The sequence below is a fragment of the Poecilia reticulata genome, chromosome 23 (assembly GCF_904066995.2).
Source record: "Poecilia reticulata chromosome 23, P_reticulata-male-v2, whole genome shotgun sequence".
Classification (NCBI taxonomy): domain Eukaryota; kingdom Metazoa; phylum Chordata; class Actinopteri; order Cyprinodontiformes; family Poeciliidae; genus Poecilia; species Poecilia reticulata.
Genome location: NC_088852.1, coordinates 20,032,903 through 20,056,431, shown reverse-complemented (window position 1 = coordinate 20,056,431; position 23,529 = coordinate 20,032,903). Strand labels below are relative to the sequence as shown.

The 23,529-nt window shown below is 42.0% G+C and overlaps 1 protein-coding gene across 1 annotated transcript in view; it reads right to left on the bottom strand.

Annotated features, from left to right (window-relative positions):
• Positions 1–23,500, bottom strand: part of recql (RecQ helicase-like) — a 29,304-nt gene extending 5,804 nt beyond the window's left edge. The window contains exons 1-15 of the mRNA XM_008401194.3: positions 22,965–23,500; positions 22,736–22,855; positions 20,663–20,714; positions 15,771–15,989; positions 15,481–15,660; positions 14,499–14,605; positions 12,261–12,459; positions 7,156–7,322; positions 4,108–4,189; positions 3,841–3,989; positions 3,485–3,602; positions 1,837–1,975; positions 1,674–1,765; positions 1,364–1,580; positions 389–518 (exon numbers count right to left, since the gene is read on the bottom strand). Coding sequence (XP_008399416.1) covers positions 389–518; positions 1,364–1,580; positions 1,674–1,765; positions 1,837–1,975; positions 3,485–3,602; positions 3,841–3,989; positions 4,108–4,189; positions 7,156–7,322; positions 12,261–12,459; positions 14,499–14,605; positions 15,481–15,660; positions 15,771–15,989; positions 20,663–20,687 — 1,824 coding nt within the window. The 5' untranslated portion in view covers positions 20,688–20,714; positions 22,736–22,855; positions 22,965–23,500. The remainder of the gene's footprint in view (positions 1–388; positions 519–1,363; positions 1,581–1,673; positions 1,766–1,836; positions 1,976–3,484; positions 3,603–3,840; positions 3,990–4,107; positions 4,190–7,155; positions 7,323–12,260; positions 12,460–14,498; positions 14,606–15,480; positions 15,661–15,770; positions 15,990–20,662; positions 20,715–22,735; positions 22,856–22,964) is intronic.
• Positions 23,501–23,529: the final 29 nt, after the last annotated feature.

Here is a 23,529-nt window from a genome sequence, read left to right as displayed (position 1 = left end):
GAAACTGTGCTAGCTTAATAAGAGTGGCGCTCTTTCAGTTTTGATTTGTACAATTTGAAATACTTGTGTTTTCTGGAAAGTGATGAAAAAGGGCAATATGTGAGGGTGGGAGAGTAATGTGTTAATCTAAGTGTCAGACGTACTTGTACACTTGAGAGGTAACTGGCCCATTTCTAATCTTACAGATCTTGGCAGCCTTCTAAAACAGCCTTGTTGCCCAGCCTGAATAAAGGAATGTTTTCTGAAACTTCATCCACACCAAATTTTATGAGAAGTGACAATAACGTTTCAGACCCTGGAGGATGGGAGAACTTTCAAAGAATTTATAGTTAACCTTAAAACTCCCTTTTTACTTAAAGACAACAAGCCTGTTAAACTAAACACTCACCACAGAAGGTCCGTCTCCAGCTGGCCACATGTTCATGTTGATTGTGTGAGTCTCCTTCTTTAGCAGAGGAGCTTTGCGGCCGAGTTTCATATAGAAGTAGGTGGTATATGGGGTGAAGCTGTAATCCTCTCTAAGTTCAACACAGAAGCCAACAGAGCTGTTTTTATAAATGGCTGAAATGGAAGTTGGAGTCTTATTGCGACCAACTAGTCCTGAACATTGCAGTGCAACATGGGCAGCTTGACCAGCTCACAACTGATAGGCTAACGTGGCTTAAAGAGGGGTCATCTTTTCAAAAAATTCTAGTAAGTTGGAACTAGAAGTCTAGTTGAATGAGCAGCTGTAATTAAGAAATGGAAATGAAATTATTCCCATTTCATTAAAATCTTTTTATACATTACATTGTTAATCTTACAACATTAATTATTATCATTTTATTGCTTTAGCCTGAATACTTCAAAATTTAACCTCTGCCTTCAAAATGAAGAGTAAACAGGTTTAAAACTTTTAGAGGCAGCAAAAAAAAAAAAAACTCAAATTGAGACAAAAAAAAAACAATGCAGCAAATTTAGTCTTCTTCCCAGTTATTGACCAGGTCAAGTAGAAAAAAATAATTCTACTTTAACATTTTTATTACTTTTTTATAAGATGGACCATTTGGGACTAGCTTTTAAAATAAGCCCTCATTATTCAGAGTTATTAATTATTAGACTAATCAAGGCTGTAATAACTTCAAACCAGATACTCTACTGTGCAACTTATCTTTGAAAAGAAAAAAAAATTATATATATATATATATATATATATATATATATATATATATATATATATATATGCAGTTATGAAATTTTTCAGTTTTATAACTGCAAGATTTCAGACCTACTCTCCTTCACAAATCAGTTCAGTCAGAATAAGCAAAAGGAAATTTCACTAGCCCTTGTAACCAAACTTAAACACAGACACAGGATTAGTCACCTGAGGTATCCCTGAAGAAGCAAAGAGACGATCACAGCTTCAGCCTGCAGCCGAGACAGAGCAGTGGTCTGGATCATCTTCCTGAGCTTGGCTGGGCCCCTCCCCATCCATGTCTCCACCATCTTTAGTGGGGTCACTTTTTTATTCATGGACTCTGCTTGCTCTATAATTAGCACCACTTGTCTTGCATGCTGTGTAATGTCCATACTAGTGTAGCCTGAAGGGGTATAAAGCTGATGCTTATACTCTACACACACTTATATTGAAAATCTTTCTAAATTCAAGGTGTAAGTATGCTATACATACAAACCTTTTTTATGGCGGCATGTATCACACATTTGGTTACATCTTTCATTGTCCCACACCTCATCAAAGTGGACAGCCATGAGAGAGCGACGACACCTTCACACAGCCAAAAATCAGATAACCTCTAACCATAGGGTGAACCAGAGATTAATCATGTAGCTTGTTACCTGTCAACATTCTGGCAGTAGGCAACCATTTGCAGCAGCTTCTGGTAGCCGGCATTCTCCATAACCACCATGGTGCTGATCCTGAAGATATCAGCAAAGCCAAAATATATGATGCAGTCTGCTGGAAGATCATCTCGACCTGAGGACTCAAAATAACATGTATTTCAAAGAATGAATGAGCACTGAAACTGCTATTAGAACTTAAATGTATGAGGATTAGGGTGTACCAATTGGATCTTTCTAGCTGATCACTGATCTTTTAATTAAGATTTTTGCCTGACACCAATTTTCTTTTTCTAAAATGTAGCTACAACAGTGTATTGACTATTGTCAGCTGTATACATGCAGATGTGACCTGGTGGGTGGGTCAGTCAGTCTCTCAAGGCAGAGTAATAGAGGACAGTGGCCGATTTTCAGATATACTGGCAAACCTGCAACTCTTGAGCAGCAATTCTGACACATCCTGTGCAGCTCTTTTATACTGAAATTTCTCACACTCCCTGAAGAAAGTGTGGAAAAGCATAAAATCTGCTTCCATGATAACAGCCTTCCTCAACACATCTCTGTATTTCTATTGGCTGCATTATTACAAGTCGGTGCACTTCACGCCACATCCAAGCTCAGAAGACCATGGTTCATTCCCACCAGCAAAAAAGATTATGCAAACATTATGTCAGAGTTTGTGCAGCAGGTTCTGGTGCCACTAAGAATCTGCCACTAAGAAAAGCAAACTGGTTCTGATCACAATAATGCAATCAATACTGTGAGCACTGCAGTGATGCGGAGAGTAGCAGGATCATGTACTTGAGATATGGAGCAATTGCTCCATATCTCCACACAAAAAGTAGAACAAAAGTGAGAAAAATCAGAAAGAAACAAAGACTCCTTTGAGAGTTTAAATGAATAATGATATTTATATGTGCGTCACACCTGCTGTGTTTATCCTTTGAATGAGTTTTAACTTAGTCACATTCAAAATATTCAAATGTATTATATTAAATGCCTTCTTAAGACTACCAAGCAGGTGTGTATCCAGGACGTTTTTAAAGAGGGCTAAATGGGTCCAGTGATGATCTTGGGATGTTACACCAAAATAATGTTTAAAACATTATTTTGTTTGTACAGTGTAAAATATGCAAACATTAGAGGTCACCACAATACCCTCAAATAGATACACATCTGAGCCATGTGAGTAAATTGCCCTACATGTTTCGCCCTGCGTGTCTGCCATTCGGCAGTTTGGCAGACAAATATTTTCTGTACATCTACGAATAAGTTTGTACTCTACTTAAACAAGTTAAGTCTAATCATTGTCCTGTTCTTGATAACATACATGAAAGTAGTTACAACAGAACACAAACCAAACCTGAAGACACTGGTAAAAAATAAAAACTTCCTTGCCTTCCACTAAAGGTGTAGGGAATAAGAAAAAAAACTGTTTCAGCAATTTGGTACAAAACTAATCTTGAAATTGCGATGTGGTTCTTTCTGGTGATGATGAGCTTAATTTGGCTCTTGATGCTGAACTGGCTCACCACCCCAGGCATAGACAGATAAGATCGGTTTGTCATACTAGTGTCGGTCAATTGCTCAAGATGAAGGAAATGGAGGCTGATTTTTCAGTGCACCTCTTAATAATGATGTATACCTGCACGCCCACTCTCTTGGTAGTAGTTCTCAACGGACTTGCTCATGGTGTGGTGGATAACAAACCTGACATCTGGTTTGTCAATGCCCATGCCAAACGCCACCGTGGCAACCACAACCTGAACGCCAATACAGATATTTCAGCAAAATGCTCTGTTATGACTCCCACAATCATATGGGTCATTGGACCTCTAAAATATTTAAAACAGATCAGCTAATTTATCCCAAAGAAACTGAATCACTCAATCAACAGGAACACTCAAAACACATATCAAAATTATAAAACATGCTTGTATTAGTATGTACATGTAATTAGTAAAACTACAGCGTTTTTGTAAGATCAATCAAGTTTATCACCTGGATTTTGTTTGAGGTCCATCTACAGTGAACTTGCGACTTGTCTTCTGGGTCCATATTGGCGTGATAAGGATATGCCAAGATGTCACGTTTTTTTAGTTCAGAAGACACCATCTCAGCATCCTTCTGAGAGAACACATACACAATGCCTGTGGAACATACATCATTGTCACAAAGTGGCTGCTCTCTATGTTAATATCTGAACTGAAAACATAACCACAGAAGAAATGACTCTAGCTTCAAAGCAAGCACATTGGTGTGTATTACCTGACTGGTTCTTGTATTTGCCTTTAATTAGAGAGGTAATGTCGCTCATTAAAGCATCACTATCAGAGTCTTTATTGCGAACCTAGGAATAAACAAAGCAAGCAAAGTGAATGCACTCTGGGATGTACTCAATTGAATGTATTCTTAATTTATTTATTCAATAACTGACAAGTTTCATTTGGTCTTTGTGATCAAAAGAAGAGAAAGAGAATTCCCAAGGAGTCAAAATGAATTTAGGCTTTTCTGACTGATCCTGCACACAAAGGACATTTATAAATATCATCCTGTTAAGAAAAAATAGACAAATCTTCAGCTATTTGTCTAATATATTGTTTCAAAAAATTTGACTTTGTGGATTTATATACTTTTTAAAAGGATCAACTTCTTTTGGCTGAATACAATAGGAAGTGTGGAATTAAAACAGACCAATCATGATGTATTGTTAGGGGTAAATAAATTGTGGGGATTTACTTTTGTAAAGTAAATTAGATAGCTTCTTAAATACTAAATGAGTGCTTTCATGTATTCCATGATTTTATTTTAATTGAGCAGTGCATATAATGCCATGCTAAAGTATTCATAGCATTTTAACTTTTTAATATTAATATTTTTTCACCTCATAACATAGCGGTTCTCAACGTGGGCGGTTCCGCCCCACAGGGGGCGTTCAGAAGACGGCAGGGGGCGCTGGCGGACATTTTTACAAAAGGGGGGCGCTGGGATGCCTTTGGGGGGCGTTTGGTCGAAGGTAAACTTTACACCTTAAATGCACAACAGTGCCAGTTTAGACTTTGAGCAACTTGGTAAAACTGTATTGTGTAACATTAAACCATGCTTGGCTGCAACTGTATCGATGGCAGCTCTTCTTCCATTCAGTGTTTGTTAGCTTCTGTTAGCTTCTTGGCGCAGCTCCGTTCTCCTGCTACTGGTAGCTAAAATCACGATACCCTCACTGTGTATCCCCCTGAAAAATGAACCCATTTAAATAAAGAAATAAAGAAATCCCTCCATGAGTGATACCACGATAGAGCGCGTTCATTTTATAGCGTTAACACCGGTGCTGTAAGTTGTCCGGTATGAAACGGGGGTGATAGAACAACACAGCACTTTTAAATTTCAATAATCAGAATGCAGAAATTGTTTCTGTTGTTTTAAAAGGTTTATGTCAGTCTGCCTTTTCCCCATCGATACTTTTCCCGACAGTCCTGCACCTTAGGGGGTTAAAAAAAAAAACGATGCGCACATTGCGTAAAACTCTGAAAAAGAAGCGGGACATAAAACGGAGAGACGAACTAGATGTGAATTATGGCATAAAAACAGAGAATCCGACGCTGAACAGTGAAAAATCAACACATGATGTGAAACACATCATGACGATCAGGCGCAGCAGGTGATGAGTGAATATTATTCATCTTATATTATTCGTCTTATAACGGATAAATTATCAAATAAATCTAGCAACAGGAAAGAAACTAAAGTGGACATAGCAATAAACCAAGAGAGGATAATACTAATCAAAGGAAACTAAATGGAAATAAATGAAGAACAAAATGCAAGAATAAACTAAGAAACTAAAGTAAATAGAGTGGAATAAACTGGTATGGCAAGACCTTTCGAGCAATAATTAATACAGAGTATTAATACAGTATGGCAAGAATAAACAGACACTATTTCCAGATAAAAGGTAAAATATATCTTACAGACCATAACAGTAAAGAACTGATCACTTATTTATGTTTTTAATTAGATTTGATATATTTATTTTTTCAATATTATTTTTCATGTCAGTGTTAATGTCATGAGACTGATGACTCCATGACACTTTCAATTTGACTCATTAGGACTTGATTAAGAACCAGATTTGTTCTTTGTAATTTCTGCCCAGTAAAACTATTAATCTATAAATGAATAGACAGCTCTATATAAAGATATAATCCATGTTTCTGTCTCATATTTGTATGGCATTAAAAGGACCTGGAACTTTTGTTTTTCCACTGAAAGCTCTGGTTTTCACAATAAATGCCATGTGGGTGAAGTTTTATGGATGATACTCTGATGTCCCATTCTCCTGAAGGCAGCACATCGCTGCACCATCAGAAACTGACAAACACTGAAGAGAAGAAGAGCTATGATTAATGTAGTTACAGTTCTATTCATGTTTTAATGTTGCAGAGCTCAGTCGCTTTGCAAATAGTTCAAAGTTTAAACTGACATTGCTGTACATCTTTTATCTGCTCATTTTGTGTAATATTTAACAACCAGAAAATGGCACAAAATAAGAATATTTTTTCCACTCTGATTGGCTGCTGTTAGGCCTACCGATTTTAACTTGAATGTTCATTGCATTTTTTGTAGACACCTGTGAAAATAATTTCTATTCCCATGGCATTTTTGTTCTCTGGGAAATTATTTTTGATGATAAATACAGAAACAAGCATAAAAATCAAAACATAGTGATAGTAATATTAATGATAAAATAATAGTCAGTGCAAAGTAGCCTGCAAAATCTTTGGTGGGGGGCAGTGAGGGACCTGGATAAAGGCTAGAGGGGCGTTGGCCCAAAAAAGGTTGAGAAACACTGTCATAACATAAGGTGAAACTCTTCCAGTCTGGCACTTGTCTTTACACGTTTATTCAGACTGTCAGGTTCCATTGTGCCCCACACAAAGAAACAACTCTAGATAAAACGTAAACTTGGAGAACTTCGATCATAATGTTCAGTTGAAAAACAATAAGTAAGAGCTTCATTGATCACTGTCAGCCTTAATCCCCCCTCCAGTACTTCTGCAATCACAGAAATTCATGCACAAAAAAAACTCAACAAATGGTCACATTTTTTCACACTAATGCACAGTTGTGAGTTCATTGCAAACTTTCTCCAAAAATTTTCCAAAACACTTTGTGCTTGTAGCTATCTGTTGTATACAATCCAAAAAATGTATAGTGAAGTTTGTGGTTGTAATGTAATATGTGTACACACGTTTATCATGCACTTATCTATAAAGCATATTGTTGAAAAATGTTAGCTGATACAGTCGTCATGGTTACCTCATAAAAGAGATTAGTTCGATTGAAAGAGGCAGTGATAGTGACTGGGTGTTCCACACACAGTATCTTCTCACAGTCCTTGAGGACACTACTGGTTGCTGTGGCTGTGAGGCCAAAGAGAGGCACAGACGGAAACTGTCTCTTTAAGATACCCAGGAGTTTATAATCTGTAAAGTAAACAAATAGATACGAGTTATTCGAATTCAAATTCAAAAATACTTTAATGATCCCAAAGGGAAATTAAATGTTGTTGTAATTCATTATAACAAACAATTAATTCAGATTCTTCAAAAGAGTTATTGTAGATACTGATGGCTGCTGGCAGGAAAGCTCTCTTGTAGCGTGTTACAGCAAGTCTGAAGAAGCCTCTGACTGAAGACACTCTGTTTTCTGAAGACAGTCTCAAGAAGAGGATGGTCAGGGTGGCTGATGATTTTCTTGGTTTTATGAAGAATCCTTTTTTTGCATCATCATCATCATCATCTCCCGAGGTTCCACAGTCATCCACAGAACAGAACTAGCCTTCTTTCTCAGGTTGGCTCTGATGCTGCTGGCCCGACAGATGACAGAGGAAGAGATAACGTTCTCAACAACAGACTTATAGAAGATCTGCAGCATCTTGCTGCAAACCTTGAAGGATCTTAGCTTCTTCAAGAAGTACAGTCTGCTCTGTCTCTGCTCATAGAGGGCTTCAATGTTTCGTCACCAGTCCAAGTCAGTTGGCAAAGCCAACACTGAGGTACTTATATTGCCCAACCACCTCGACTTCTTCTCTCATGATGGAAAGAGGGCCCTGTTCCTCCTAAAATCTACAATTATCTCCTTTGTTTTTTTGTTTACAGTCAAGACGAAATTATTGTTCCCACACCATGACACAAAGCGGTCCACCAGATCTCTGTACTTCCCTATCACTGATACACCCTACAACTGCAAAGTCTTCAGAGCATTTCTGTAGATGACAGAAGTTGGACTTCTGCTGGAAGTCTGAAATGTACAGAGTGAAAAGGAATGGCGACAGTACAGTGCCCTGTGTTGCTCCTAAGTTGCTGATCACTTGGTTAAACACACATGCTTTCATTATCACAAACTGTGGTTTGTTTGTGAGATAGTCATAGATCCAGGTGATTGTTGAGGCCTCTACCTGTGTCTTTTGGAGTTTATGACAAAGCAAATCAGTCTGAACTGTGTTAAAAATACTGAAGAAATCAAAGAACATTATCCTCTTAGTGCTGCTTGTTTTGTCCAGATGACAGTGGGTTTGTTGAAGCAGATGTATGATGGCATCTTCACTTCAACTGCACAATGATAAGCAAACTGCAGGGGTCTTGATATGAGCTTGCCTGCTTAGTCAGGTGGACCAACAAGAGTCTCTCCAGGACCTTCATTATGTGGGATGTCAGGGCAACAAGTCTATATTCATTAATGACTGATGGGTGAGTTTTCTTCAGTACCTGAACCAGGCAGGATGTCTTCCACAACATCGGAATGTTGTCTTGGGTCAAGCTAAGGCTGAAGAGGTGCTGCAGAATCCCTCAGAACTGCTCTGCGCAGACCTTCAGGACTCTGGAGCTGACACCATCTAGACATGCAGCCTTGTTCCAGTTCAGTCTTCACCTGACTTCTAGATACAGAAAAGTGGGAGGCGGAGGCAAAGGGATGAACAGCATGTCTTGATTTGGTTGAAGACAAGCTTGTGGAAGCAGAAGAGTCTATGACTGAGGTGGAAGATGAAACATCTGAGGTCTGACAGGAAACCTGTGGGTCAGAGGAGGGTGGGATGTCTGTTTGGCTGGGGACAGGAAAGGATGATGATGAGATTGTTCATGAACTGAACCTGTAGAAGTCTGTATCAAGTTCATTTGCTCTATCTGATTCTCCTTTTGCCTGAAGCCTGTAATCTTCATCCCTGACCACACATGTCTAATACTGTTCCTCTGCTGTTTATTCTCCAACTTCTTCCTGTACGTCTCCTTGCTGTGTCCAATCTTGATTTTGAGCTGCTTCTGTATACTCTTCAATAACCCCCCGTCTCGTTCCCTAAAGGCTCTTTTTTCTTGTTCAACAGTTCCTTTAGTTCACTTGTGATCCAGGGTTTGTTATTTGAGAAGCATCTCACTGTTCTGGTGGAAATGGTGCTGTCCATACAGAAGTTTATGTAGTCAGTCACTGTCACTTTGACCGGCGGAGGCTCTGCATTAGTAAGGAGGAAGTGAGGCGACAATATGTCTTTGAGGTGTTTTTATTCGGGAGCTCCAAGTTACACCAACACCCTCTTTTCTTTTGTGAAACAAAGCAGCTTACATTTATACCTGAGGCAAGTTCCACTTCCACCAGGTGAAGAGGTGATCAAAAAAGGACAAACAACAAACACTATTTACACAAACCTAACAACAATAAACGATCCAACAAATATTTACATGCATGCAAATTATTAAAACTAAACTATTCTAAGGTCAATCAAAAAGTAAAGGTAACAAAATAAATCCTCAGAGTGTTACCCCTCTTAATGGAACCTGGTATGTTCCAGGAGCATTTGTCTCCCTCTCTGCTCCACCTTGCTGAGACACACCCAGAAAGGCAAGTACTCAATTAACTCAAATTGACTAATCTAAATCAAAACAAACTGACATCCCCCCCCCACATTCTCTGAACAGGAAAGATGGCCAGTCTCCCTACCCAAAAAGAATGTTCACTAAATGTCAAAGTAACTGAAATAAAGAACTGATCCAAAACACATTTGAACTGAAAATAAATAACATAATATCAATAATCAACATGGGATGGAACCCCTGGTCTCCATCACAGTCACACACTCAGCCATGGACTGATATCTCCATGTGCAAAGAGCACTCCAATCAGTTCCTTCAAAACAACCCTGTAGGACTTCTTCAGCTTCCTTTGACCACTTCCAAACAGTCTTCTTCTTGACATATAGCTTTTACTACCTAACTAACGCTGGAACTAGCGATTATTTTAGTAATTGATTAATCTATCCAATTAATCTATTCTGATGATTAATCAGATTTTAAAAATGGTTCATTCCATAGATTCATTTAAGCCTTTACTACACAATATTATAAATAAATCAAAATACATAAACAAATAAATACTTAAATTCATTTTAAAATAAGAGAATAAATATTACATTACCTAAATTACAATAACAATGCATTCCTTTAGTATTTCTGAACCAGGTGAAGCTAAAACTGTCAATTGTGGAATTTTGGCTAAAATTTACTGGTAAGGTTGTTTTATCTTAGATTAGCGGTTCTCAACATGGGCAGTACCGCCCCCCAGGGGACGTTCAGAGGACGGTAGGGGGCCCTGGCAGAAGATTTTTACAAAAGGGGGGTGCTGGGATTCCTTTGGGGGGCGTTTGGTTGAAGGTAAACTTTAACCTTATATGCACAACATTACCAGTTTAGACTTTGAGGAACTCAAAGTCTAAACTGCTGTAAAATTGTATTGTGTAACATTAAAACATGCTTGGCTGCAACTGTATTGATGGCAGCTCTTCTTCTTCTATTCAGTGTTTGTTAGCTTTAGGCACCGCTCCGCTCCTGCTACTGGTAGCTTCACCGCATCAGTTCAAGGTTACACCGGCTGATGACGTTGCTGTGATTCACTTTGTCTGGTATTTATGTACATATGTTTTACATATGCACATATGTTTACAAAAGGGGGGCGCTGAGATTCCTTTGGGGGGCGTTTGGTTGAAGATAAACTTTACACCTTATATGCACAACAATACCAGTTTAGACTTTGAGCAACTCGGTAAAATTGTATTGTGTAACATATGTATTTATGTACATATGTTTTGGCAGTTCTGTGATCATGTCAAAGTAGCAAATTATATTAAAAAGTGTTTTATTTACGTTTGAAACTGCATGCTTCCATGGAAGGAGAACAGAAAATCGCTCTTATAAACATGTAATTACTAAAATCACAATACCCTCACTTTGTATCCCTCTGAAAAATAAACCCATTTAAATAAAGAAATCCCTCCTATAAAACGATAGAGAGCGTTTTATAGCGTTAACACCGGTGCTGTAAGTGGTCCGGTATGAAACGGGTGCGATAGAACAACGGTACCACAGCACTTTTAAATTTCAATAATCAGAATACCGAAATTGTTTCCGTTGTTTTGAAAGGTTTATGTCAGTCTGCCTTTTCCCCGTTGATATGCTTCCCGACCTCTGCACACCATAGGGGGTTAAAAAAGAAAAAAAAAAAAAAAACGACACGCACATTGCGCAAAACTCTGAAACAGGAGAAACGGGACATAAAACGGAGCGACGAACTAGATGTGAATTATGGCATAAAAACAGAAAATCCGATGCTGAACAGTGAAAAATCAATATATGATGTGAAACACATGACGATTAGGCGGCGCAGCAGGTGATGAGCGAAGATTACTGATGGTGAGCGTCAATAAACAATAAAATAAATCTAGCAACAGGAAAGAAACTAAAGTGGACATAGCAATAAACCAAGAGAGGACAATACTAATCAAAGAAAACTAAATGGAAATGAATGAAGAAGAAAATGCAAGAATAAACTAAGAAACTAAAGTAAATACAGAGGAATAAACTGGTATGGCAAGACCTTTCGAGCAATAATTAATACATAGGATTGTATGGCAAGAATAAACAAACACTATTTCCAGATGAGAGGTAAAATAATATTGCTGAAGTGCCATAGGTTTGTTGAGACAACATCTAATATGGAGAATAAATAAAAAGACCTGGATATAGGCCCGAAAAAATCGCTCTTATAAACATGTAAACTTTACACCTTAAAAGTTTAAGGTGTAAGACAGAAACACTGTCTTAGATGAAAAATGTATATATTTCTGTAGACTTTTCGCTTAATTATTGCTCGGAATATGTTTTTTATAAGCCAATGGCCTTTTTTGGATCTGTATACTCCAGTTAATAATTAATTGACTAGTAAGTTGGTTTGCGATTATTTCAATATTTGATTAGTCGTTTCAGTCCTAAATGTAATGAGACATTATATTCATTCATTATGTGAAATAGCTTCACCGAAAACAATATAACAAAATAATAATACTTTAATAGTTGGCTAACAAAAACAATAATCACCTGGTCTGAAGTCGTGTCCCCACTGGCTGCAGCAGTGCACCTCATCCACAACTATACGACTCAGCAGCTTGGCCTTATAGGCTTTCTCCAGGCGAGACATCAGCAGCTTGCTCTTAGCAACCTTCTCTGGAGTTACATACACCATCTTGAAGGGGACTTTCACATCTGTCATTCCAGCCATGATGAGCTTGGAATGCTCCTGCAGTTAAAGAAAAGCCATTTAAAATATGAAGAATCTGCCTGAATTTACTGTAGTTTTATTTTGCGTGTGAATTCCATTTTTGAGGTCAACAAAGTATGTGTGTCTCATACTGTAGTTAATTCTGTTGTGAAGCCTTCTGTTTAATAAAGATGAGAATTTACATTTTTCCTATAAATTAACAGGTTGCATGCAAATTATTAGTTTGATATTCATAATCCATCATTAGATCTGAAGAAGCCTGAGAAGTGAAACCTCAAAAAAAAGAGAGAGACAAACAGTCCAGGTGCCCTCTTAACATTTAGGCAAACTATTAACCATGCACATAACATCAGACAAATTCATGAACAAATGAGTCCAGAGTTTTCCATCCTTCTTGTAATAATAAAAACTAAACTTTTATATACATTTTTGTCAGATGCAGAAGTCTGGCATCTGCAAACTCTGTATACTGACTCACTCTGTGAGAGTGCCTGACAGCTTAAGCATCTCGGGCACAAAAGACATAAATCAGGTATGGAAATGCATGCATATTGTGAATGCATGTTACCTCTAATGTAATCTCCTACCAAAACACTGCATTCAAGCAGTCTTTTTCAATAACGTTGCATTAGATTACTACATCACACACATTCTGCAATCTCATATCACCCCTTACAGTTGGTTATGGATCTACACTGCTCAAAAAATAAAGGGAACACTCAAATAACACATCCTAGATCTGAATGAATGAAATATTCTCATTGAATACTTTGTCTGTACAAAACTGAATGTGCTGACAACAAAATCACACAAAAATCATCAATGGAAATCAAATGTATTAATCAATGGAGGCCTGGATTTGGAGCCACACACAAAATTAAAGTGAAAACACACTACAGGCTGATCCAAATTTAATGTAATGTCCTTACAACAAGTCAAAATGAGGCTCAGTATTGTGTGTGGCCTCCACATGCCTGTATGACCTCCCTACAACGCCTGGGCATGCTCCTGATGAGGTGGCGGATGGTCTCCTGAGGGATCTCCTCCCAGACCTGGACTAAAGCATCCGCCAACTCCTGGACAGTCTGTGGTGCAACGTGACGTTGGTGGATGGAGCGAGACATGATGTCCCAGATGTGCTCAATCAGATTCAGGTCTGGGGAACGGGCGGGCCAGTCCATAGCTTCAATGCCTTCATCTTGCAGGAACTGCTGACACACTCCAGCCACATGAGGTCTAGCATTGTCCTGCATTAGGAGGAACCCAGGTCGGTTTCTAACCGTTTGTGCAGACACATGCACATTTGTGGCCTGCTGGAGGTCATTCTGCAGGGCTCTGGCAGTGCTCCTCCTGTTCTTTCTTGCACAAAGGCAGAGGTAGCGGTCCTGCTGCTGGGTTGTTGCCCTCCTACGGCCTCCTCCATGTCTCCTGGTGTACTGACCTGTCTCCTGGTAGCGCCTCCAGCCTCTGGACACTACACTGACAGACACAGCAAACCTTCTTGCCACAGCTCGCATTGATGTGCCATCCTGGATGAGCTGCACTACCTGAGCCACTTGTGTGAGTTGTAGAGTCCGTCTCATGCTACCACGAGTGTGAAAGCACCACCAACATTCAAAACTGACCAAAACATCAGCCAGACAGCATAGGTACTGAGAAGTGGTCTGTGGTCCCCACCTGCAGAACCACTCCTTTATTGAGTGTGTCTTGCTAATTGCCAATAATTTCCATCTATTGTCTATTCCATTTGCTCAACAGCAGGGGAAATTGATTGTCAATCAGTGTTGCTTCCTAAGTGGACAGTTTGATTTCACAGAAGTTTGATTTACTTGGAGTTATATTGTGTTGTTTAAGTGTTCCCTTTATTTTTTTGAGCAGTGTATGACTGTGATGCAAGGTGGATCAGGGGCACAAGATTAGTGGAGTGCTCTGGATTGACTGAGACTCTACACCAACAGTTTGGCCAATTATCGTACAAAAAAAGTAAAGGCTCATGTGATGACCAACGATGCTCCAGTGACAGAACCAGTGATTGAGATATGACTACCAGTAGTTACCTTACTGCTCGATGCATTCAGCATGACTGCAGGAATACCAACAGACTTCAGGTGCATGATCTGGTCCTCCATCAGAGACACAAGTGGTGTGATAACCAATGTGAAACCTGCAAAATAATGACCAACCAGCCATTCTTAGCCATACAGGTGAATGAAAAAAGAAGATCCCTAGTGACGTAAACAACAGGGTGTGTTTAACTTCATCATTATTGTTATTATGAATTAATAATAATGTACAGTAAGTAACCCCTTAACTGTCACTTGGACATTGGTGTCCTCACCAACCCATTGAGTTCCATGCTGTTCGTGTTCTCACCAAAACCAGGAGGCTAGAGCACATCACCCCAGTTTTAAAGTCCCTACACTGGCTCCCTGATCAGAGAACAGACTTTAAAATACTGTTGTTAGTTTATAAATCACTGAACAGCTAAGCCCCAAAATACATTAAAGATCTGCTGCTGCTGTTGTATCAACCTTCCAGAACCTCTCAGGTCTTCTGGCTCTGGTCTGCTCTGCATCCAGAACCAGAGCCAAACATGGAGAAGCAGCATTCAGCTTCTATACACCACAAATATGGAATAAACTTTCAGAAAACAGCAAAACACACAAAGCACTGAGTGCCCTTAAATCTACCTGATTAGAGTTGCTTTTGAAACATCATAAATAAAACATTAATCAACATTCTGATGTGTAACAATGACACTAGCAAAATGTAATGTTTCAATTGTTGACTGTGTTCCATGACGTATTTTTGTGTATTTGTGATGTAAAACACTTTGAAATGCCTTGTTGCTGAAAGGTGCAATACAAATAAACTCAAATGATTGAAGTATTTTGTGGGTGTCAGTTAGGTAGCAACAGATTTGCCTTAAAAGAAAAAAGAAACCTAAAAGTCAGAAAGATCCAGAAGACAGCAGATTGTATGCACGTGTGTGTGCGTGTGTGTGTGTGCGTGCATGCGTGCGTGCGTGCGTGCGTGTACCCTTGGAGCAGACTGCAGGCAACTGGAAGCAGAGACTTTTTCCTCTTCCTGTAGGCATGACCAGAAACACATCGTTGCCTGCCATGGTTAGGTTGACAGCTCTGAGCTGCAAAGGTCTGAACTTAGAAAGACCAAAGGAGCTTTTCAGATGCTGTTCCACCTCTTTGGACCAGGGGAAATCTATCAAGAAGAGTCAACCAGGACTTATTCCACAACTCCATAATCAAAATGGGATCCAGACATGCACCTTGGTTTAAAAAGCTGCTGGTGAAACCATGACTGTCCGGTACCTGAGCCATCATAGCGCTGCAGCACCTGCCTGCTTATCGTCCACTCGGGAACTGAGGTCGTAGAGGACGAGGAACCAATGGCGTCGCAGGCCTCCTCCAGCTGCAGCAGCAGAGTGCTCTTGCGAGATGTCAGCTGGGCCTGCTTCTCCAGCAGCTCTGCAACCTGAAGCTCCACTTGCTCCAACTCAGCCTCCACCAAGTCCAACTCTGCCTGCACATCTGCACACAAACACCAACAATTACGATGCATTCATAGCACTCATTGAAACAAATTTAACAATAAAACCATGCGATTGACATAGAAATATAACATTTTATTTTTTTCCCAGCAGCTAGATGGACTACTTATTATCTGGGGTCTGTTTTTTTTCCACTGATCAAGTCACATGGCTATTGGAACATTCACATATACTGTCACACATAGGACTGTCATAAATTTTGATGGACAATGAATTGTCTCACAAGTTATTGCAAAAAAACAATAATTTTGTTGTTTTGATACCATTTTTAAAGGCATAATAATGCAAGAACACATTCTAAAGATCAATAAACTTTAAATTCTATTGAACATTAAACAGTGGAACTGGAAGACATTATAAATATTGAAAAGAAACACACAAAACAACAGAAACAACAAATGAAATGATTCATGAAGTCTTAAAAAAAGAATTAGTTGAAATCAGCGCACCAGACTGAACACTTTTGTCGTCCAATTTTTATGTACAAAGGGAGAAAAGACAAAAACGCTAAATCATGCAAATTTACATTTAGTTTCAAATTATCATGTGATAACTTCATTTATTGCTTACTGTGAGAGGCCTAGGCACACATCACATGTTTTCCTAATATAGTACAGCCCTTCTTTGCAATCTGTTCAGAATGTCACTAATAATTTCCCCTAATCTCTACAACACTTCGACTTAAAATGTCAGCAGCAAGAGTTAAATTCGTATTGCAGGGAAAATCTAGAAATTCTTAAGTTAAATTACAAAGATAAGTGTGTGATGCCTACAGTCAACATGATAGTGGGAATGCCATGGTTTGGGGCTGCATGAGTGCAGCAGGGGTTGGGTAGTTACATGTCATGAACTCCAATAGGGCAGGGCAGAGTTCCAGCATGATAATGACCCCAAACAACCCTCTAAGACGACAACTGACTAGGCTGAGGGTGAAGGTGATGGACTGGCCAAGCATGTCTCCAGACCTAAACCCAATAGAACATCTTTGGGACATCCTCAAGCAGAAGATGGAAGAGCACCAAGTCTTGAATATCTGCCAGCTCTGTGATGTCATCATGGAGGAGTGGAAAAGCATTCCAATGGCAACCTGTGACGCTTTGGTGAACACCATGCCCAGGACCTGGGAGTTCCATCCATCCATCCATTTTCTTCCGCTTATCCGGGGTCGGGTCGCGGGGGCAGCAGCTTCAGAAGGGAGGCCCAGACTTCCCTCTCCCCAGCCACTTCTTCCAGCTCCTCCGGGGGAATCCCAAGGCGTTCCCAGGCCAGCCGAGAGACGTAATCCCTCCAGCGTGTCCTGGGTCTTCCCCGAGGCCTCCTCCCGGTGGGACGTGCCCGGAACACCTCACCAGGGAGGCGTCCAGGAGGCATCCTTACCAGATGCCCGAGCCACCTCAACCGGCTCCTCTCGACGTGGAGGAGCAAGCGGCTCTACTCTGAGTCCCTCCCGGATGACCGAGCTTCTCACCCTATCTCTAAGGGAGAGCCCAGCCACCCTGCGGAGGAAACCCATTTCGGCCGCTTGTACCCGTGATCTCGTTCTTTCGGTCATGACCCAAAGCTCATGACCATAGATGAGGGTGGGAACGTAGATCGACCGGTAAATCGAGAGCTTGGCTTTTTGGCTCAGCTCTCTCTTCACCACGACGGACCGGTACAGCGCCCGCTTCACAGTAGACGTTGCCCCAATCCGCCTGTCGATCTCCCGTTCCCTTCTTCCCTCATTCGTGAACAAGATCCCCAGATACTTAAACTCCTCCACTTGAGGCAGGACGACCCCCCTGACCCGGAGAAGGCCCTCTACCCTTTTCTGGCTCAAGACCATGGCCTCGGATTTGGAGGCACTGAGCCTCATCCCGGCCGCTTCACACTCGGCTGTGAACCGCTCCAGTGAGAGCTGCAGATCACGTTCCGATGAAGCCAACAGGACCACATCATCCGCAAAAAGCAAAGATGCGATCCTAAGGCCACCAAAACGGATCCCCTCAACACCTCGGCTGCGCCTAGAAATTCTGTCCATAAAAGTAATGAACAGAATCGGTGACAAAGGGCAGCCTTGGCGGAGTCCAACTCTCACTGGAAACGAGCCCGACTTACTGCCGGCAATGCGGACCAGACTCTGACACCGGTCATACAGGGACCTGACAGCCCGTATCAAAGGGCCCGGTACCCCATACTCCCGGAGTACCCCCCACAGGGCCCCCCGAGGGACACGGTCAAACGCCTTCTCCAAGTCCACAAAACACATATAGACTGGTTGGGCGAACTCCCATGCACCCTCCAGGACCCCGCTGAGGGTGTAGAGCTGGTCCAGTGTTCCACAACCAGGACGAAAACCACACTGCTCTTCCTGAATCCGAGGTTCGACTATCCGACGGACCCTCCTCTCCAGGACCCCTGAATAGACCTTACCAGGGAGGCTTAAGAGTGTGATCCCCCTGTAATTGGAGCACACCCTCTGGTCCCCCTTTTTAAACAGGGGGACCACCACCCCAGTCTGCCAGTCCAGGGGAACTGCCCCCGATGTCCATGCGATATTGCAGAGTCGCGTTAGCCAACACGGATCTCATCCACCCCCGGGGCCCTGCCACCGAGGAGCTTTTTGACCACCTCATCCCCAGAGATTGGAGAGCCCAGCCCAGAGTCCCCATGCTCAGCTTCTTCAACAGAAGGCATGTTGGTGGGATTGAGGAGGTCTTCGAAGTATTCCGCCCACCGGCCCACAACGTCCCGAGTTGAGGTCAGCAGCGCACCATCCCCACTATAAACAGTGTTGGTGCTGCACTGCTTCCCCCTCCATGATGCCGGATGGTGGACCAGAATCGCCTCGAAGCCGTACGGAAGTCTGTCTCCATGGCCTCTCCAAACTCCTCCCACGCCCGAGTTTTTGCCTCAGCGACAACCCGAGCCGCATGCAGTTTCGCCCGCCGGTGCCCATCAGCTGCTTCTGGAGTCCCACAGGCCAAAAAGGCCCGGTAGGACTCCTTCTTCAGCTTGACAGCATCCCTCACCGAAGGTGTCCACCAACGGGTTCGAGGGTTGCCGCCGCGACAGGCACCAACAACCTTGCGGCCGCAGCTCCGATAGGCCGCCTCGGCAATGGAGGTACGGAACATGGTCCACTCAGACTCAATGTCCCCCACCTCCCCCGGAACGTGTTCGAAGTTCTGCCGGAGATGAGAGTTGAAGCTCCGTCTCACAGGGGACTCCGCCAGACGTTCCCAGCAGACCCTCACTACACGTTTGGGCCTGCCAGGTCTGACCGGCTTCCTCCCCCACCACCGGAGCCAACTCGTCACCAGGTAGTGGTCAGTGGACAGCTCCGCACCTCTCTTCACCCGAGTGTCCAAGACATACGGCCGCAAATCCGATGAGACGATGACAAAGTCAATCATCGAACTGCGGCCTAGGGCGTCCTGGTGCCAAGTGCACATATGGACGCCCTTATGCCTGTACATGGTGTTTGTGATGGACAATCCGTGACGAGCACAGAAGTCCAACAACAGAACACCGCTTGGGTTCAGATCGGGGGGGCCGTTCCTCCCAACCACGCCTCTTCAGGTCTCACTGTCATTGCCCACGTGAGCGTTGAAGTCTCCCAGTAGAACAAGGGAGTTCCCAGGAGGGGCACTCTCCAGTACCCCCTCTAAGGACTCCAAGAAGGGTGGGTAATCTGAACTGCCGTTCGGCCCGTAAGCACAAACAACAGTCAGAACCCGTCCCCCCACCCGTAGGCGGAGGGAGGCTACCCTCTCATTCACCGGGGTGAACCCCAACGTACAGGCGCCCAAATGGGGGGCAACAAGTATGCCCACTCCAGCCCGGCGCCTCTCACCGTGGGCAACTCCAGAGTGGAAGTACGTCCAGCCCCTCTCAAGGAGACTGGTTCCAGAACCAGAGCCATGCGTCGAGGTGAGGCCGACTATTTCTAGCCGGAACCTCTCAGCCTCGCACACTATCTCCGGCTCCTTCCCCACCAGAGAGGTGACGTTCCACGTCCCAAGAGCCAGCTTCTGCAGCCAAGGATCAGACTGCCAGGGTCCCCTCCCTTGGCTACCGCCCATAGCACAATGCACCCGACCCCTTTGGCCCCTCGGACAGGTGGTGAGCCCATCGGAAGGGGGACCCACGTCTCCTCTTCGGGCTGAGCCCGGCCGGGCTCCGTGGGTAAAAGCCCAGCCACCAGGCGCTCGCCATCGTGCCCCACCTCCAGGCCTGGCTCCAGAGTGGGGCCCCGGTGACCCGCGTCCGGGCGAGGGAAAACGCAGTCCAAAGTTTGTATTCATCATAGGGGTCTTCGGGCTGCACTTTGTCTGGTTCCTCACCTAGGACCTGTCTGCCTTGGGTGACCCTACCAGGGGCATAAAGCCCCAGACAGCATAGCTCCTAGGATCATTGGGACACTCAAACCCCTCCACTACGATAAGGTGGCAGCCCAAGGAGTTCACCTGTACATTATCCGATGTACAGGAGATGAAGAGGATTCCTATCCCTTCTGAAATCCACCTCCTTGGTCTTCACTGAAGCAGTTGTGATGTCTTGCCGAGCAGTCATACCATCACAATATTTTTGCTACCAACACAACTGTGAGCTATAATTGTAGCATGAATCTCTATCTTCAGTTAGGGGTCACTATTATAAAGAAACACTTACCTTTAGTTCCAACACCAGAATCCATCTTTCCAGTGGTGTTTCAATCTTCAGTCTGTTAAACCACAATCAAATTTCCCATTAGTTAAGCCTGTTTCAGAAGAAACATTTACCTTCATTCTAATTTTGCATAAATAATCTACAGTCAGTGTTTTAAAGTTGGTTTAATTTTGTTTTTATTATTCTAGTGTTAGAAGTTATTTGGTCTTTATGAGGTTTCTAATATTTAAATATAACCTCAAGTGCAGAAAAACACTCCGCACACTCAATAGTCATGATTTACACAGCAAATTGAAAACCTGTGTGAAGAGAAAAAGTAACAGCAAAGAGCAGCAAAATGATGATCGATTATCTGATCACCATCAGAGACTCTCTGTCTCCAAGCTCAGTGTTTCTGAGCTTGGAGAAACACTGAGCTTTTTTGGGCCAGTGCCCCCCTAGCCTTTATCCAGGTCCCTCACCGCCCCCCACCAAAGAATTTGCAAGCTACTTTGCACTGACCATTATTTTATCATTAATATTACTATCACTATTGTAGATGTTTTGATTTTATGCTGGTTTCTGTATTTATCATCAAAAATAATTTCCCAGAGAACAAAAAAGCCATGGGAATAGAAATTATTTTCACAGGTGTCTATGAAAAATGCAATGGACATTCAAGTTAAAATTGGTAGGCCTAAGAGCAGCCAATAAGAGTGCCATTTTCTAGTTGTTAAATATTACACAAAATGAGCAGATAAAAGATGTACAGCAATGCCAGTTTAAACTTTGAACTATTTGCAAACCGACTGAGCTCTGAAACATTAAAACATGGATAGAACTGTAATTACATTAATCATAGCTCTTCTTTTCAGTGTTTGTCAGTTTCTGGTGGTGCTTCTCAGTCAAGGGAGTCAGCTCTCTCACAGTCTTGCCTAAAAACACAGCCATGAATAAAGAATGGTACCAGAATGTCCTCCGAGATCAACTTCTCCCAACCGTCCAAGAGCAGTTTGGTGATGAACAATGCTTTTTCCAGCATGATGGAGCACCTTGCCATAAAGCAAAGGTGATAACTAACATTTGCTTTGTCATTCTCAAAATGAGAATGACACAAAAATTTGTGTCATGATGTAGCTTTGGCTACATGGCTGTATGGCCAAGTCTGTCTTTGCTGAGTGTGTTCAGGGTGCTGCGTCTCCTTTATAGCTTGAGAGAAGCTGTAGATGTTCTTGTCCTTCCTTCATACAAACTAAATATGTTGAGTTTTTTGATGCCTTGTGTCTGTTTTTATGAATGATCCATTATGAAATATATCTGTCTATACCTTAAATTTTATCCCTGTAGTACTGTCTACCCTGTTCCTTGGATAGACAGTACTACTTGATCATTATCCATCCATTTTCTATACACCCTTGTCCCTTAGTGGGTTTGGGAGGGTTGCTGGTGCCTATCTCCAGCTAACGTTCCGGGCGAGACAGGTCGCCGGTCTGTCGCAGGGCAACACAGAGACAGACAGGACAAACAAACATGCACGCGCACACACACACACACACACACACACACACCTAGGGACAATTTAGTGAAACCAATTAACCTGACAGTCATGTTTTTGGACTGTGAGACGAAGCCAGAGTACCCGGAGAAAACCCACGCAGGCACAGGGAGAACATGCAAACTCCATGCAGAAAAACCCCGGGCAGGGAATAGAACCCAGAACCTTCTTGCTGCAAGGTAACAGCTCTACCAACTGCGCCACTGTGCAGCCCGTACTTGATCATTAATGTTCTTTAAATCACACACAGATGGACTCAATTTAGTCATTAGGTGAATTGGTTGAACTAGATTTTATGTCTACAGAAGCTGAGATGCTACACTTTTCGGATTTTGAACAGTGCATTTTATTTGTATCATGTAAAGTGCTTCCACTTCACATGATACATTATGGGGTTTGTTGGTGTATCAGTAAATTCCAATGCTCAGTCACCGTGACGTCACAAATATGTAAAAGTGATTCTGTACTTTATGCAGACACATTTAAATATTTTTTACCACCAATAGCATTATACAAAAAAGTCAAGAAAAACTTATACTTACAGGTTTTAAGCTTTCTCAGCCTTATTTTTGCTCACTTTTAGCTCGCGAAGAATGGAAGACCTTAACTTCCATGAACGTCCAATAACGTAGAACATGTGAAGCCTGTTCCAGTTTCACAGACTGCACATGTAACAGAGGACGGTCAAGAAAGGCTCAATTAGAAAAGAAAACCAAGACTTTAATGATGAGGTGATGATAATTGATTTCTTCAGAAAATCAAGATACCAACCAAAAGTCCAAATGGTAGCTTTTCTCCTGGTCGAAACTATGTGCTAAGGATTGACTTAATAGTCTTTGCTTTCTTCATTCCAACAGCGAACTAACCAGTCAAAACCGTGGTCCAGACAGGAAAAGCAAAAGGACTGAAAGGAAAAACTATTCCCTGAATCTAGTCCGCTAGGTTAGTCATTAGATGAATTTGTTGAGCTGGACCTTAGAAAGGTAAGATAATCAAATATGTCACAGGTTCTTCAACTTGAGCGCTACGACGTGTACCTTTCAAACTAATATATTATAGTTTACATTTAACTATAATATATTATAAAGAGTAAGGTCTGGTCTGAAACAAACACTTTAAATTGTCCCGGCCACATTCGTACTGCCTGTCACACAATTCGCAGGGCATAGAGATCAAGAAACCTTCGTGTGTCGCATTCAAGAAACTTAATTTTATAGCGTGTTCGAATGGAGCCTTTTTGCTCATGTTCTGCCTTTTTTTTTTTTTTTTTTTGCTTTCAGACCTATGCAACAAAGCCTAATACATACGTTTATGTGGTTAATGACAAAAGTACCGT